General features: G+C 43.9%; 1 protein-coding gene across 1 annotated transcript in view; it reads left to right on the top strand.

The window, feature by feature from the left end:
• cspg4 (chondroitin sulfate proteoglycan 4) overlaps positions 1 to 17,471 on the top strand; it is a 101,084-nt gene that overhangs the window by 45,581 nt on the left and 38,032 nt on the right. Inside the window, exon 4 of the mRNA XM_068015173.1 lies at positions 16,913 to 17,374. Within this exon, the coding sequence (XP_067871274.1) occupies positions 16,913 to 17,374 (462 nt within the window). The remainder of the gene's footprint in view (positions 1 to 16,912; positions 17,375 to 17,471) is intronic.

Raw genomic sequence — 17,471 nt, 5'->3', positions numbered from 1 at the left:
TGCTGAGGTGCAATTTTCAGGTATCATCCAAGTATCCATTCTTTATGTCCACTTCAACACGTTAGCAAGCATGCAGTCATTAGAGGCATCATAGCAAGTTTGAAATCATCCTCACTGAACATTCACACATTCCAACAGGGATCAGGATAGGGAAACCCGGGCTTCTTGTTCCCTCCTTGTTCCTAGGGACACTAAGGACAATTGTGGCCCCCAATTTCTCCCCTAGCTGAGATCAGCTGATGTAGCACAGACCAGGCATTGATCCTAGACGCTTTGATCCACATGGTTTAGCTGTAGTCATTATTACCAACTGAGTCATCAAGGGAGTTCCTCATCCGTCCAGTAACCAGCAATAAATAAACCTGATGAATCAATGTCCGTCCCTTATACCACAACTCCGTACACTTTGGGTGAAGTAGTTTCCCTGACTTTCCGTCTTACTCCTACGATTATATATTTGAGTATTGCTGAAAATAGAGACATGTTGTCAAAGCTTTTTGTCTTGCACTTGTGTTTGCCACCAGATGCTGCCATCGAGCCAAAAGGATGTCCTGCCTGTAACACAAATGAGTAATGTGATATATGAATTTTAATGTCAGTGTGATGCTAGGTATATAGGCCGTACGTCCCAAAGACTGGCAGATTGTATCAAACATGTCCCTTCCACTGTTCGCCTTGGGCAAGGTACAGGCAGTACCCAACCAGCCCGTGCTTGCAAAACTTCAAACACAGTGTCCAACATTAGATGTGATTCTGTGATTGGACAACATTTGCTAAATAATCCTCAGTGTGCTAAGAATTACACTGACAATCAATTTAAGTTTGTCAGTTAGGCTCGCAGTGTGGTGCATTTGTGCATACTGGAGGCTACATATATTAATACACAGGGCCCTGTTCTTTATAGACAGAAAGAACATGTACACACATTGCGTCTGTTCCAGCTAAACAAAATAAGTAACAGCCATTCACTGGTTCATTCGTCAGGGCAATGCCTTGACCAATCAGAGTCAAACTGCCTGGTTTAAATTTCAAACAAGCTTGGAATTTAACTGTCAATCACCATAAACTGGTGCATTCTCCATGGCAATGTCTCTACCAATCAGAGTTCACTTGCCAACCAATCTGCACTCTCTTCTTATGCAGTAAAAGTTGCTGTTTTCCCTTATATTGGTTATTCTTGCGGATTGTCCTGATGAGTGCAAGACGAAAAGCTTCGACAACATGTCTCTATTTTCAACAATACTCAAGTTCTGTGCTACTAAACGACTGTTTATTATATATTTGGTTCTTTATGCTGCCACCATACACAGTCTATCCAGAGAAATTCTTAGAGTGTATTGTTTAAACATTAATCTTTATTGTATAGTAACTATATACACTCTCCACGAGCCTGTGTGTCTCCTTCAAAAGCCACGCTGTAACTGTTCTCGAGTCTCTCCCACATGATCTCTTACCTTATCATGGTGGGCGGTAATCTTTACATTCTCTCAAGATTAACCCTTTGATACCCTTATACTATACCTACTTTTTAAATTCATGTCCGCTGGGATTTGAACCCTTTACCACAGGGAACAATTGCCTAGAATAATTTATGAATTCCCTCTATAATCTTAAAAACATTTCAATTTTGTGACTTAGACTTCCCTTTCCCAAACAAAACTAACTCAGCTTCCTTAATCTTTCTGCCTAAATTAAAATGGAATAATCTAGAATGTTCTGAGGAACTGTACGCTCACTCAATAAGAAGCTTAGGAACCTCCTCCCTTTGATTGAATCTTTGTCCATTAATTTCTGGCCCATTCTATACTCTTTTATTCCCATCAATTGACTTTATTCATTTTACCACAGACATGAGGCTCTTCATTCTGCGTTTAATTTTCAGCATGGCAGACAACTTCTAATATTTTGTTAAAATTATAAGTTATTGATCAGTCTGTCAACCACTGGACTGGGAGCCAGAGAGAGCTGGGCTTTAATCCCACAGGGTTTCTTTAGCCTCCCATCCTTCTGAGGGGAGTGAATCTTAGGATCTAGTGATATATTTTTTCCAAAAATAACTTTATTCATAAAAATCTGTAAAAAAAAATACATTACAAAACAGTTCAAACTTGACATTTCAGAAAATGCAATAGAAATCAGATTCCTTCGATTCGGAACATGAGTTGCCTCACAACCCTTGCCATTCTATTTTACATGCAACGTACATTTGCACTACACAGCATAAACATATTTTGGTGCATACAGCCCAAGGGGTTTTACACAGGTTCCAGCCCCTTGGTATATTATGGCGGGAGGACCTTACACAGTGGTCTTTCCCCATTGAGCCTTTGCGGCGTCTGCTCCAGGCTTTAGTGCGTCCCTCAGCAAGTAGTCCTGGACCTTAGAATGTGCCAGTCTGCAACACTCGGTCGTGGCTGTGGCCATGTTTGTGAGGAGACTGAGTTGGATGGTGATCTGTGGTAAAGGCTCAGGGAGAACAGGGAAAACTGCTAATAATAGGGAGAGTCAGACAGCCTGGTTTACAATGATTGCAATATAAGGGAAACAGCAGTGGGATCTTGTGGAGGGAGAGAGATTGCTGGTCTTCCAGTGCAAGGATGTAGTGATATATAGCATGACACTTGCAGAGTGTCACACCTAATGTGTCAATATTGTTAGCGGTAAAAATGGAGATCAGCACTGCTTCATACGACCATCTGGTGGTGATGTGACAGGATTTTGCACTCCCAACTCTGCAGCTGTGATAGTCAGGCCCTTTTGATGGTTCTTGAGTTTGGAAGTGTTTGATTACAGAGATTTGATTCTGTCTCAGAGTAATTGATACCGCTTGCTTTAGCCAATCCCCGCCACTGTGAAAATGGACCATGATTCTTGACCTTTTACTTAATATTCATTCCACATTAATGAGGCGAGATAACTTCACATCTTTCTTCTTGCTCACCAAAGAATCTGAAATGACTTTAATGACTTTATTGCCTCTCATTTAAATATCTTCCTGACGATTGCCTGTGAGAATGCAACTTAGATGCTACATGTCAGCTGTTTAAAGCAGTTTCATTGTCCATAGTTTGGGCCCTTGGGTTTAAATGCAGCTGGATATGTTTGAAAAGAGAAAGTTAATACTTGGAAAGGATTCTCGAAGCATTGTTTTATTCCTTTTTAATTCCTGCCTACTATCTTTTATCTATCTTTAAAGTAAAGTGCTCATTCTACTGATAATGCTAAACGTTCCCTGTTGTGTAATTTCCCATTCTAATTTCTTAGTTCTGAAAATATGTCTTCCTTTTTTAAACTTTTGATTTAAGTTTTTTCCTTTGATAATTAGACTGAACTAGGCCCAGGTAAAGCCACACCTGGAGCACTGAGCACAATTCAGCTAACAACGACAAATAACCGAAGGAGACACTAATGGGAGAGGTGATCAAGTGCTTGATGGGTTTTAAGGAGGGTCTTAAAGGAGGAGAGCGAGGGGGCTTCAGGGAGGAAATACCAGAGGGTAGGCCAGGGGTCTGCAACCTTCGGCTCCGGAGCCACGTTTAACTCTATGACTCTATCTCACTTGTGGCTCCCAGCCTTTTCCACTTGGATCACACTAACTTGATAAAAGCCTAAAAATAGTCAAGAAAATTAAGAGCCATGTTTTTATTGTGGGAATAAAAAGCTGTTGGAGTGGTTGTAGCTACACCTTGGTTACAGATAATGCCTTTGATTCAAGGAACAGGGTTTATGGTTGTAATCATTATTGTTCCTCATGGAGCTGAGACGATAAATTATTCTGAATGTGCTATTAGAAACTATTTTTTATCATGAGAATCAGTAGCCAAAAAATTGTCTTAATTCTATGCATCTTAAGTTACAGTTTGTATTAAAGATGACTTCACTGACAAAATTATAGTATAGAAAAGTAAAAAAAAATGCAATAATTCAGAGTTAGGTCTATTTTAATTTTTTCTATTGATACACAAATTCAATACATGTATTTTGTTTATTATAAATGCAAATTAAGCATTTTACCAGAATCATTTGGCAATTTGCCAAATGTTGGTTTAGAAATTCTGAAATTTCATCTTGCGGCTCCCAATAGTTTTAATTTTTGACAATTTTTGAAAAAAAAGGCTCTTTAGGTAGGGGGTCCTGCTGGGAGAATGACTGGGCTGGGAGAGACTAAAGGTTTTGGTGGGGGCTATTTTGATGCATTCGAATGATGAAATAAAATTTTGAATTGAACATGGCAAGAGAAGTGAAGGATTGAAAGTCTTTAGTTACATTAAAAGGAAAACAAAAGGAAGATTCTATTGCAGAAAGCCAGGTGGTGGAGGATAGAACTGGAGCCAATCTTTGCACACTTTTATAAGCATTTATTTACGAAGTTAACACATTACAAATATGCACCTCTTAACAAAACAACCACAGTTTCAGTCTGTTCCTATTTACAGGCACACAAATGAATCCCCAGTTAATGCCCAGCACTGGTATTCAATTAAATACAATTAATATACAATTAACAGGATCCAGTGAGTGTGTGACCACTGATGCTATACAGGTTGCAGGAATGCTAAATAAGATTCCTTGCATCACTTTTTACTGAGGAGACAAGTAACCTAATTGATCTGGAAAGGGAACTAGAGGGTATTGCAGAGGTAATTTATTACACTATTCACATTGCTAACAACATGGTTGATGAACAGTTGTACATGCCTAAGGTGAATAAATCTCAGGCTGGATAAGGTGCACCTAAGAAGTGAAGATAGGAAATTGCAGCAACTCTGGCATAAATTTTCCAGAAATCATTGAATGCTGGAGAGATGCCTGTGGATAACAAAAGTGACCCAGGGAACTACAGACCAAAGAGTTTTACATCTATTGTGGTGAAAGTTATGGAAACTCTTATTAAAGAGAAGATAGGAGCATAGGAAATAGGAGCAGGAGTAGGCCACTCGGTCCCTCGAGCCTGTTCCGCCATTCAACTAGCTCATGGCTGAACTACCTCAACACCATTTTCCCACACTACCCCTATATCCCTTGATATCTTTAATATTTAGAAATCTATCGATCTCTGTCTTGAATATACTCAATGACTGAGCCTCCACACCCCGCTGGGGTAGAGAATTCCAAAGATTCACCACCCTCTGCGTGAAGAAATTCCTCCTCATCTCAATCCTAAATGGGCTACCTCTTATTTTGAGACTGTGTCCCTATGGTTCTAGACTCCCCAGCCAGGGGAAACATCCTTCCTGCATCCACCCTGTCGAGTCCTGTAAGAACTTTGTATGCTTCAATGAGATCACATCTCATTCTTTCTTCTATAGTCTATAGAATACAGACCCAGCTTCCTCAATCTCTCCTCATAGGACGGTCTCGCCATTCCAGGGATCAGTCTGGTGAACATTAGTTGCACTCCCTCTATGGCAAGTATGTGCTTCCTTGGGTAAGGAGACCAAAACTGTACACAATACTCCAGGTGTGGTCTCGCCAAGGTTCTGTACAATTGCAGTAAGACATCTTTACTCCTGTACTCAAAACCCCTTGTGATGAAAGCCAACATACCATTTGCCTTCCCAATTGCTTGCTGCACCTGCATGTTAGCTTTCAATGACTCATGAACAAGGACACCCAGGTCCCTTTGGACATCAACACTTCTCAATATCTCACCATTTCAGAAATACTCCATATTTCTGTTTTTCCTACCAAAGTGGATAACTTCACATTTTTCCACATTATATTCCATCTGCCATGTTCTTGCCCACTCACTTAGCCTGTCTAAATCCCCTTGAAGCCTCTTTGCATCTTCCTCACAACTCACATTCCCACCTAGTTTTGTGTCACCAGCAAACTTGGAAATATTACATTTGGTCCCCACATCCAAATCATTGATATAGATTGTGAATATCTAGGGCCCAAGTACTGATCTTTGTGATACCCCACTAGTCACAGCCTGACAACCTGAAAATGACCTGTTTATTCCTACTCTGTTTTCTGTCCAATTCTCAATCCATTTCACTATATTACTCCCAATCCCATGTGCTCTAATTTTGTTTACTAACCTCCTGTATGGGACCTTATCAAAAGCCTTCTGAAAATCCAAATGCACCACATCCACTGGTTCCCCCTTATCTATTCTGTTAGTTCCATCCTCAGAAAAACTCCAACAGGTTTGTCAAACATGATTTCCCTTTCATAAATCCATGTTGACTCTGCCCAATCCTACCATTATTTTCTAAGTGTCCAGTTATCACATTGTTTATAATAGATTCCAGCATTTTCTCTACTACTGATGTCAGGCTAACAGGTCTGTAGTTTCCTGTTTTCTCTCTCCCTCCTTCCTTAAATAGTGGGATTACATTTGTTACTTTCCAATCTGCAGAAACCGTTCCAGAATCTATAGAGTTTTGGAAGATGATCACCAATGCATCCACTATCTCTACAGGCACCTCTTTCAACACTCTGGCATGTAGATCACCAGGGGATTTATCAACTTTCAGTCCCATTAGTTTCTCCAGTACTACTTTTTTACTAATACTAATTTCTTTCAGTTCCTCATTCTCACTAGTCTCTTGGCTCTGCAGTATTTTGGGAGATTTTTTGTATCTTCCTCTGTGAAGACAGATTCAATGTACTTGTTTAATTTCTCTGCCATTTCCTGATTCCCCATTATAAATTCTCCTGTCTCTGCCTGTATTGGGTCCACATTTGTCTTTACTAATCTTTTCCTTTTTGAACAACTATAGAAGCTTTTACAGTCTGTTTTTATGTTTCTCACTAGTTTACTTACATTTTCTATTTTCTCTTTCTTTATCAGTTTCTTGGTCCTCCTTTGCTGATTATGGAGCATCTGAATAGAAATGAAATCATAAAAGGTTCATGAAGGCACAGTCTTGTTAATAAAAATTTGCTGGCTTTCTTTGAGGGTGAGGCAAAGGAGCTGGATAGGGGTAAAGCAATGAATGCTGTATATTTGGACTTTGGCAAGACCTTTGATACAGTGAGAATCAATGGAAATATTTTACATGGATATGTCATTGGTTGTCCATTAGAACCCAGAGGGTAGTGGAATAGAGATTGACCTCAGCTTGGGAGAATGTTACCAGTGAGATCTCACAGGGGCTGTTTTGGGAACTCTTTTGTTTAATGTCTTTATAAATGATCTGGAGCTAGGAGTCACAAGCACACTGGACAAACTTGTAGTTGATGCATAGAATTTACAGAACAGAAAAATAGCCATATAGTCCAACTGGCCTATGCTGGTCTTTATGCTCCACTCGAGCCTCCTCCCAACTTGCTTCATCTAGCCCTATTAGTCTATCCTCCTTCTCCTTTTTCCTTCATGTACTTATATAGCTTCCCCTTAATGGTATCTGTGGTACGCACCTCAACTATTTCTACATGGTAGTAACTTCCACTTTCTCACCACTCTCTGGGTAAATTCTTCTGAATTCTTTATGCAATGAGAAACTTTTTACATCATCTGATGCAACATAAATGAAATGTGTGGAGTTCAGTTGATTGAAGATCTCAAACAGGTTTATTAACAGCTAACAAGTATATACAGTGCCGAGCCAACTATTTACAGGGCTTGCCTCTTGGTGTTACAGTTACAAAATGACTGGCTCTGAGTCACATGACTGTGTCCTGGTACTTAGCTCATTAGCATACTAAGATCTTAAAGGGACAGCACTCTTAAAGGCAATCACACAACACTTAGTAGCTTTATTATATTTATGGCCCCATGTTTTGGTCTCTCCCGCAAGTGGAAACATCTTCTCTATGTTTACCCTATCAAACACTTGCATAATTTTAAAGATCTCTTTACTAGATCACCCCACAGCCTTCTCTTTTCCAGACAAAAGCAAGCCACCCTATTCAATCTTTCCTGATAGTTATAACCTCTGATATCAGACTTGAAAATCTATTTTTTCACCTGCTCCAGTTCCTCTGCAAATTCAAAGCTAATGAAAGTGGTAGATTGCAAAACTAAACAGGATATGCTACAGGAGGATTTGAATATGTTTGGGAATTGGGCAGACGGGTGGCAGATGAAATTCAATTTGAGAAATACAAAGTGGGGGACAAGAAATCCAGAAAGTGACGATTACTCTAACTGAAAGAAAATAACGTGCATGGAAAATGAAAGAGAACTGGGTGATCCTGATTGACAATAAATTTGAAGCAGTCGCAACAATGCTTGTGGCAGTGAGTAAAACAAACCAGATGTTGGGATGTATTAAAAGGTCAAAATTGAGCTGAAATAGTGAAGTCAATCTGCTACTTTACAAATCAATGATGTGACCACACTTAGATTACTGTGTACAGTTCTGGCCAAAACAGCAACAATTTACATTTTTATATTTATATCACTGCAGTAGAAAAGGGATGTTGTAGCAAATGAAAGGATAAGTAAGAGAGCAAGTAGAATGATTAAGGGAATGGAGGGACAGAATTTTATGTAGGCTGGGCCTGTTCACACTGGCGAGGGTGATGAGGTGTTTAGATAGCTGTTTTTAAGATTCTAAAGGACGAGATAATGTTGATGATGACTACCTGTTTCACCCTGTGCAGAACAGCAGATCACAGTCCTCACCTGAAGGGGGGCAGGTTTGGAAGGTTAAATTCAAAACTAATCTGTCGAAACAATATTTCAGTGATCAATTTATGGAACAGACTCCCTAATGAGACAGTGGAAGCATTAGTATTGATTAATTCAATGCAAATTAGATCGATTTCTTCCAGAAAATAACATTTTGGGATCTGGTCTATGAGTATTTTGAGACATAACATGATAAAATGTAACATGCTTGGGAGGAACAGGTGACTTTGGTTTAATGATTCCCAAAGCTCTCCACCACTGGGGACTTTCGTCACCTCATGTCTGGGTCTGTTGCCAGAAGAAAAAAGACTTGTATTTATAGAGTGCTTTTCATGATCACCAGGTGTCTCAAAGGACTTTAGAGCCAATAAAGTACTTTTGAAATGTAGTCACTGTTGTAATATAGGAAACAGCAGCCAATTTGCGCACAGCAAGATCCCACAAATAGCAATGTAGTAACTAGATAATCTGTTTTGTTGTGTGATATTGATTGACCAGGACACCAGGGATAACACCAGGAATAGTGCCCTAGGATCTTTTATATCCACTGAAGCAGGCAGATGGGGCCTTGATTTAACACCTCATCTGACGGATGGCACCAGAACATCATGCCTAGATCAGCCTAGTGTTCAAACCTTGGCGCAGCTCTTGAAGCCAGAACCTTGAGACTCAGAGGCAAGAGTGTTACCCACTGAAACACAGCTGACACTAGATTAATTGTTAGAGATTGATCGCTGTGATTAGTCAACAGCTATGATTCTATTTGATTCGAACTCCATTATCTTTGTATCATGTAACTACAAAGATGGTAGAAGGTAAACTCAATGGACCATGATGTATTTTTGTCCAGCAATTTGTACGTTCCTATTTACCCAGCTGAAGGTATCTGAGTTATGATGTCAGGTTGAAGAGTCTGGGATTGTTTTCTCTGGTGTAGGAGTAGATACATTAAAACCCAGTAATCTGAGATTTTTACAAACTCTCGGAACATGGGATTAAGCTTAAAAGAGAGAAGATGCACAGACGGTTTAGACTGACCCACTTTACACAGAGAGTAGTGAACATGTGGAATGGTCTCTCCAGGGAGGTGATGAAGGCAAACAGCGTGCAATATTTTAAGAGAAAACTTGATTGAAATTTTGCTACCAGATGGATGCTTGGACGAGTCTTTAATGTTCCTATACTTCCCTCTTTAATGTTCCTATACTTCCCTCTTTTTCTTATGTGAAAAATTCAACTAATGAGATCCTGATGTGTGAGGTTAGCATTTGAACATTTTAACGCAACTGTATGAAATTCTGCTGTCCGCTATTTTAACAGTGATGTTAGTTGGGGCTGCAGCCCTTGTTAAAATAGCAGGCAGAAGAAATTTCCTGAAGCATGTGTTGTTGGCCAGAGGCTGTTAGGTGAGTTTTATATTACACTAAGACTGTAATGATGATGTTTCTCTTGGAGCTAGTTTTAACCCAGGTTTAAACTTGCTGTGATTCACGAAGGATCCACTAAGGACGGAGGTGGAGGGGCGACATGATAGAGGTTTACAAAGTTATGAGCGGCATGGACAGAGTGGATAGTCAGAAGCTTTTTCCCAGGGTGGAAGAGTCAGTTACTAGGGGACATAGGTTTAAGGTGTGAGGGGCAAAGTTTAGAGGGGATGTGCGAGGCACGTTCTTTACACAGAGGGTGGTGAGTGCTTGGAACTTGCTGCAGGGGGAGGTGGTGGAAGCAGATACGATAGAGACGTTTAAGAGGCATCTTGACAAATACATGAATAGGATGGGAATAGAGGGATACGGTCCCCGGAAGTGCAGAAGGTTTTGGTTTAGGCAGGCATCAAGATCAGCGCAGGCTTGGAGGGCCGAATGGCCTGTTCCTGTGCTGTACTGTTCTTTGTTTGTTCTTTGACAGTCATCCAACTGATCCAAGTGAATCTCAGCACACAGGCAAATGTAAGGTCATCAACTTTCAGCTAGAAAGGATAGGTCAGAATACTTTGTAAATGGTGAAAAGCTAGAAACAGTGGAGGTTCAAAGAGACTTGGGGTTCCAGAGACATAGTTTCAGCACAGAAGGAGGCCATTTAGCCCATCGTGTCTATGCCAGCTCTCTGCAAGAGCAACTCATCCCACTTCCCCACCCTTACCCTGTAGCTCTGCAAATTCTTTCTCTTCAGATAATTATCCAATTCCCTTTGAAAGCCTCCACCACACTCTCAGGCAGCGCATTCCGGATCCGAACCATTTGCTGCCGAAGAAAGTTTTTCCTCGTGTTGCTGTTGTTTTTTTTTGCCAAACACCTTAAATTGGTTCATGACCCTTCCACCAACAGGAACAGTTCTCCCTATCCACTACAAAGGCTGGTAGATGTTTGGAACTTTCTTCTGCAAACCACGATTGATGTTAGATTAATTGTTGATTTAAAAGCTGAGATTGATGACAGAATGTATGAAGGGATTTGGGGCAAAGGTGGATATATGGAGTTAGGTCATAGATCAGCCAGGATCTCAATGAATGGCAGAACATAGAACATAGAACAGTACAGCACAGTACAGGCCCTTCGGCCCACGATGTTGTGCTGAACCTTTAACCTACTCTAAGATCTAAGTAACTACCTACCCTTCATTCTACTATCATCCATGTACCTATCCAAGAGTCGCTTAAATGCCCCTAATGTATCTGCTTCTACTACCACCGCTGGCAGCGCATTCCATGCACCCACCACTCTCTGTGTAAAGAACCTACCTCTGACATCTCCCCAAAACCTTCCTCCAATCACCTTAAAATTATGCCCACTGGTGATAGCCCTTTCCATCCTGGGAAAAAGTCTCTGGCTATCCACTCTATCTATGCCTCTCATCATCTTGTACCCCTCTATCAAGTCACCTCTCATCCTTCTTCGCTCCAATGAGAAAAGCCCTAGCTCCCTCAATCTTTCTTCGTAAGACATGCCCTCCAGTCCAGGCAGCATTCTGGTAAATCTCCTCTGCACCCTCTCTAAAGCTTCCACATCCTTCCTATAATGAGGCGACCAGAACTGAACACAATATTCCAAGTGTGGTCTAACCAGGGCTTTATAGAGCTGCAGCATAACCTCGCGGCTCTTAAACTCAATCCCCCTGTTAATGAAAGCCAACACCCCTATCAACTTGGGTGGCAACTTTGAGCGATCTATGGACATGGACCCCAAGATCCCTCTGTTCCTCCACACTGCCAAGAATCCTGTCTTTAAGCCTGTATTCCGCATTCAAATTCGACCTTCCAAAATGAATCACTTCACACTTTTCCAGGTTGAACTCCATCTGCCACTTCTCAGCCCAGCTCTGCATCCTGTCAATGTCCCGTTGCAACCTACAACAGCCTTCCACACTATCCACAACTCCAGCAACCTTCGTGTCATTGGCAAACTTGCCAACCCAGCCTTCCACTTCCTCATCCAAGTCATTTATAAAAATCACAAAGAGCAGAGGTCCCAGAACAGATCCTTGTGGAACACCACTGGTCACCGAGCTCCATGCTGAATACTTTCCATCTACTACCACCCTCTGACTTCTATGGGCCAGCCAATTTTGTATCCAGACAGCCAACTTTCCCTGTATCCCATGCCTCCTTACTTTCTGAATGACCCTACCATGGGGAACCTTATCAAAAGCCTTGCTAAAATCCATATACACCACATCCACTGCTCTTCCTTCATCAATGTGTTTTGTCACATCTTCAAAGAATTCAATAAGGCTTGTGAGGCATGGCCTGCCCCTCACAAAGCCATGCTGACTGTCTCTAATCAAACCATGCTTTTCCAAATAATCATAAATCCTGTCTCTCAGAATCCTCTCCAATAATTTGCCCACTACCGACGTAAGACTGACTGGTCTATAATTCCCAGGGTTATCCCTATTCCCTTTCTTGAACAAGGGAACAACATTTGCCACCCTCCAATCATCCGGTACTACTCCAGTGGACAGTGAAGACGCAAAGATCATCGTCAAAGGTGCAGCAATCTCTTCCCTCGCTTCCCGTAATATCCTTGGGTATATCCCGTCTGGCCCCGGGGACTTATCTGTCCTCATATCATTCAAAATTTCCAGCACATCCTCCCTCTTAACCTCAACCTGTTCGGGCATATCAGCCTGTTCCACGCTGTCCTCACAAACGACAAGGTCCCCCTCACTAGTGAATACTGAAGCAAAGTATTCATTTAGGACCTCCCCTACCTCCTCCGACTCCAGGCACAAGTTCCCTCCACTATCCCTGATCGGCCCTACCCTCACTCTGGCCATCCTCTTGTTCCTCACATAAGTGTAGAACGCCTTGGGATTTTCCTTAATCCTACCCGCCAAGACTTTTTCATGTCCCCTTCTAGCTCTCCTAAGTCCACTCTTCAGTTCCTTCCTGGCTACCTTGTAACCCTCTAGAGCCCTGTCTGATCCTTGCTTCCTCACCCTTAAGTAAGCTTCCTTCTTCCTCTTGACTAGCTGTTCCACATCTCTTGTCATCCAAGGTTCCTTCACCCTATCATCCCTTCCCTGCCTCATCGGGACAAACCTACCCAGCAGTCGCAGCAAGTGCTCCCTAAACAACCTCCACATTTCTGTCGTGTATTTCCCCGAGAACATCTGTTCCCAATTTATGCTCCCCAGTTCCTGCCTAATAGCATTGTAATTCCCCCTCCCCCAATTAAATATTTTCCCATCCCGTCTGCTCCTGTCCCTCTCCATGACTATAGTAAAGGTCAGGGAGTTGTGATCACTATCACCGAAATGCTCTCCCACCGATAGATCTGCCACCTGGCCTGGTTCGTTGCCAAGCACCAAGTCCAACATAGTCTCCCCTCTAGTCGGTCTATCTACATATTGTGTCAGGAAACCTTCCTGGACACACCTGACAAAAACTGCTCCATCCAAACTATTTGCACTAAGGAGGTTCCAATCAATAGTAGGGAAGTTGAAGTCACCCATGACAACAACCCCATTACTTCTGCACCTTTCCAAAATCTGCCTCCCAATCTGTTCCTCCATGTCTCTGTTGCTATTGGGGGGGTCTATAGAAAACTCCCAACAAAGTGACTGCTCCTTTCCTGTTTCTGACTTCCACCCATAATGACTCACTAGACAAACCCTCCTCGATGACCTCCCTTTCTGCAGCTGTGATACTATCCCTGATTAACAATGCCACTCCCCCACCTCTTTTACCTCCCTCCCTATTCCTTTTGAAACATCTAAACCCCGGAACATCCAACATCCATTCCTGCCCCTGTGATATCCACGTCTCCGTAATGGCCACAACATCGTAGCTCCAAGTACTGATCCATGCTCTAAGTTCATCACCCTTATTCCTGACACTTCTTGCGTTAAAATAGCCACACTTCAACCCATCATACTGGCTGCAACTTTGCCCTGTCAACTGTCTAACCTTCCTCACAGACTCTCTGCACTCTGTATCTGCCTGTTCAACAGCTACCCCATCCACTGATCCGTAGCTCCGGTTCCCATCCCCCTGCCAAACTAGTTTAAACCCTCCCGAAGAGCTCTAGCAAACCTCCCACCCAGGATATTGGTGCCCCTCCAGTTCAGATGCAACCCGTCCTTCTTGTACAGGTCCCACCTTCCCCAGAAGGTATCCCAATGATCCACATATCTGAATCCCTCCCTCCTACACCAGTTCTGCTGCACTCGCTCCCTGTTTCTAGCCTCACTATCACGTGGGTTAACCCTAACCCTAACCCTAACCCTAACGACCTCTGGCTGCTCCCCCTCCCCCTTAAGAATCCTGTAGACTCGATCCGAGACATCCCTGACCCTGGCACCCGGGAGGCAACATACCATCCGGGAGTCTTGTTCGTGACCACAGAATCTCCTGTCTGTTCCTCTAACCATTGAATCTCCTATCACTATTGCTCTCCTATTCTCCCCCCTTCCCTTCTGAGCCACTGAGCCAGGCTCAGTGCCAGAGACCTGGCCACTGTGGCTTTCCTCTGGTAGGTCATCCCCCGCAACCGTATCCAAAACGGTATACTTATTATTGAGGGGAACGGCCACAGGGGATCCCTGCACTGTGCGCCTATTCCCTTCCCCCCCCCCCGACGGTCACCCAGCTACCTTTATCCTGTAACTTAGGTGTCACTACTTCCCTATAACTGCTCTCTATCACCCCCTCAGCATCCCGAATGATCCGAAGTTCATCCAACTCCAGCTCCAGTTCCCTAACGCGGTCTGTGAGAACAGACTCGAAGGGTTAAACGGCCTCCTGCCATTCCTATGTCGCTCTGTTTAAGCGCCTTGGGACATTTTTATTTCATTAAAGTTGCGATATAAATTTAAGTTGTTTATGTTTAGGATGTCACGAGCTTTGAGTTTGAACCATGTGACTTACAGAGGCTCTTCATGATTTATAAAGGTCTCATAATTTTTAAAATGTTATTTGGGTCACAACAATCCATTTCAAAATGCATTGAACTGTCCAATGGGGAGAAACACATTGTGTACGTGTCATTAAGCAGCTGTTGTAGCAAATTGTACCGACAGGAGAGGCTCGAAATCCCCATTTTAAATTGGTCATGTTTGGAAGAACAGCTTGTTTTTGTCTATAGTGAGGGAGATTAAAGGCAGCAACCCCCACCCCAACATCCCCCACACCCCATTACCCCACCCCCCACCCCATCACCCCCCCATCCCATCACCGCCCCCACCCCAACATCCCCCACACACCATCCCCCACCCCATCACCCCATCACCCCCCATCCCATCACCGCCCCCACCCCAACATCCCCCACACCCCATTACTCCACCCCCCACCCCATCACCCCCCCATCCCATCACCGCCCCCACCCCAACATCCCCCACACACCATCCCCCACACACCCCATCACCCCATCACCCCCCCATCCCATCACCGCCCCCACCCCAACATCCCCCACCCCATCACCCCCCACACCATCACCCCCTACCTCATCAGCCCCCCACCCCATCACCCCATTACTCCGTCAACCCCCACCCCATCAACCCCCACCCCCCCACCCCATCACCCCATCAACCCCCACCTCATCACCCCATTACCCCCCACTCCATCACCCCCCCACCCCATTACCCGCCCCATCACCCCCCCACCCCATCACCCCATCAACCCCCACCCCATCGCCCCTCACCCCATCACCCCATCACCCCCCACCCCATCACCCCATTACCCGCCCCACCCCATCACCCCATCAACCCCCACCCCATCACTCCCCCACCCCATCACCCCATTACCCGCCCCACCCCATCACCCCTCCACCCCATTATCCCCCACCCATCACCCCATCACCCCCACCCCATCACCCCATCACCCCATCAATCCCCACCCCATCACCCCCCCACACCATCACCCCATCAATCCCCACCCCATCACCCCATCACCCCCACTCCATCACCCCAACACCCCCCACCCCATCATCCCCCACCCCATCAACCCCCCACCCCATCACCCCATCAACCCCCACCCCATCACCCCATCAACCCCCCACCCCAGCATCCCCCACCCCAGCATCCCCCCACCCCATCACCCCCCACCCCCCACCCCATCACCCCTCAAGCCCATCACCCCCTCCACCCCACCCCACCATCCCATCACCCCGTCTCCCCACCATCCTGCCACCCCGTCTCACTGTCACCCCATCACCCCATCCTGTCACAACCTCTGGAAACTGAGCAGTGATGTATCAGCTGATCCTGTCACAACCCCCTCAAAGCTGTCGACACTCTCACCAGATTCTCAGAAGGAAACTATCATTCCTGTCCCAGTAATATCCTTGTTTCACATTTCTCCCTCCTTGTGTTTGTCCTGTTGTCTGACTGCCCTCCTTGTTTCAGTGCTAATGGACATTGCCACATTATATGCCTTTATGTGTTACTCAGCCCATCACCACCAGCCAACCAGAGAAATCACTGAGTTTAGTTATTCCCTATTGTCTGATTGTCACTTTAAAGAGTTTGAAAGTGTTACTTCCCCAGTGCATCTCAATGTTGCAGTAACTATTACTGGATGGATCTTGCAGAATGTCTTCATCATCACAAGCACCTTTAATACCCAGTGAGACTGTTTATTGAAAGCTAACATGAGACTGTCTTTTATCAAAGTCTTGTGGGATCCTTCTCTCAAATTGATGCAAGAATGTATTATCTCTGAAAGATTTGTGAGAGCAGCTGTTTGCAAAGCTCCGTGGCAGCATCTGCATTTGCTCAGTGTGAAAAGTCATGTGGGTCTGTAATTGGTTAAATTGGTTGTCTGTTGTTAACTGAATTACCAAGCTATTGTTTGTTTTCAGTTAATGTATTTTTTTGTGCTTTTTTGGGCAGGTCTCTCATAATGATAGTGTTCCATCGGATTTGATCTACAGTGTGAAAGCTGCTCCTGTGCATGGTCAGTTGGTCATAGCCACTGGGAGTCAGCTGACCGGTCAACAGGAACCCCTCAACTCATTTTCCCAGCATGATATAAACAGAGGCAGAGTTCAGTATGTTAATTCCAGATTCAGTTCTCAGGGGGATTCCTTCATCTTAGATGTGTCTAATGGATTTAAGACAGTGGATGGACTAACAGTGCTGATAGAACTCATTCCTGATGTCATTCTCTTAGTGACACAGAATATCTCAGTGAGAGAAGGTGATGCACAGGCCCTCACTGGACATATCCTGAACATTTCCAATTACCTTACCTCTTCGAATTTCGAATTCTACATTACCAAAGCCCCTAAACATGGCCGAATTGGACACCAAAGACTTCCTGAAGACAGTCTTTCTTCTTTTACTATGAAAGAGGTAGGTTGACTGGATACCAGATGGGACCTAATTACAACAACAAACATCCCTGGGTGTGGCACCTGTCTGATACTTGCTCATTATAGGCAGTGGGCTA

Source organism: Heterodontus francisci, chromosome 35, assembly GCF_036365525.1.
Source record: "Heterodontus francisci isolate sHetFra1 chromosome 35, sHetFra1.hap1, whole genome shotgun sequence".
Taxonomy (NCBI): domain Eukaryota; kingdom Metazoa; phylum Chordata; class Chondrichthyes; order Heterodontiformes; family Heterodontidae; genus Heterodontus; species Heterodontus francisci.
Note: the sequence above shows the minus strand (reverse complement) of the source record. Positions and strands in the feature narration are given on the sequence as shown.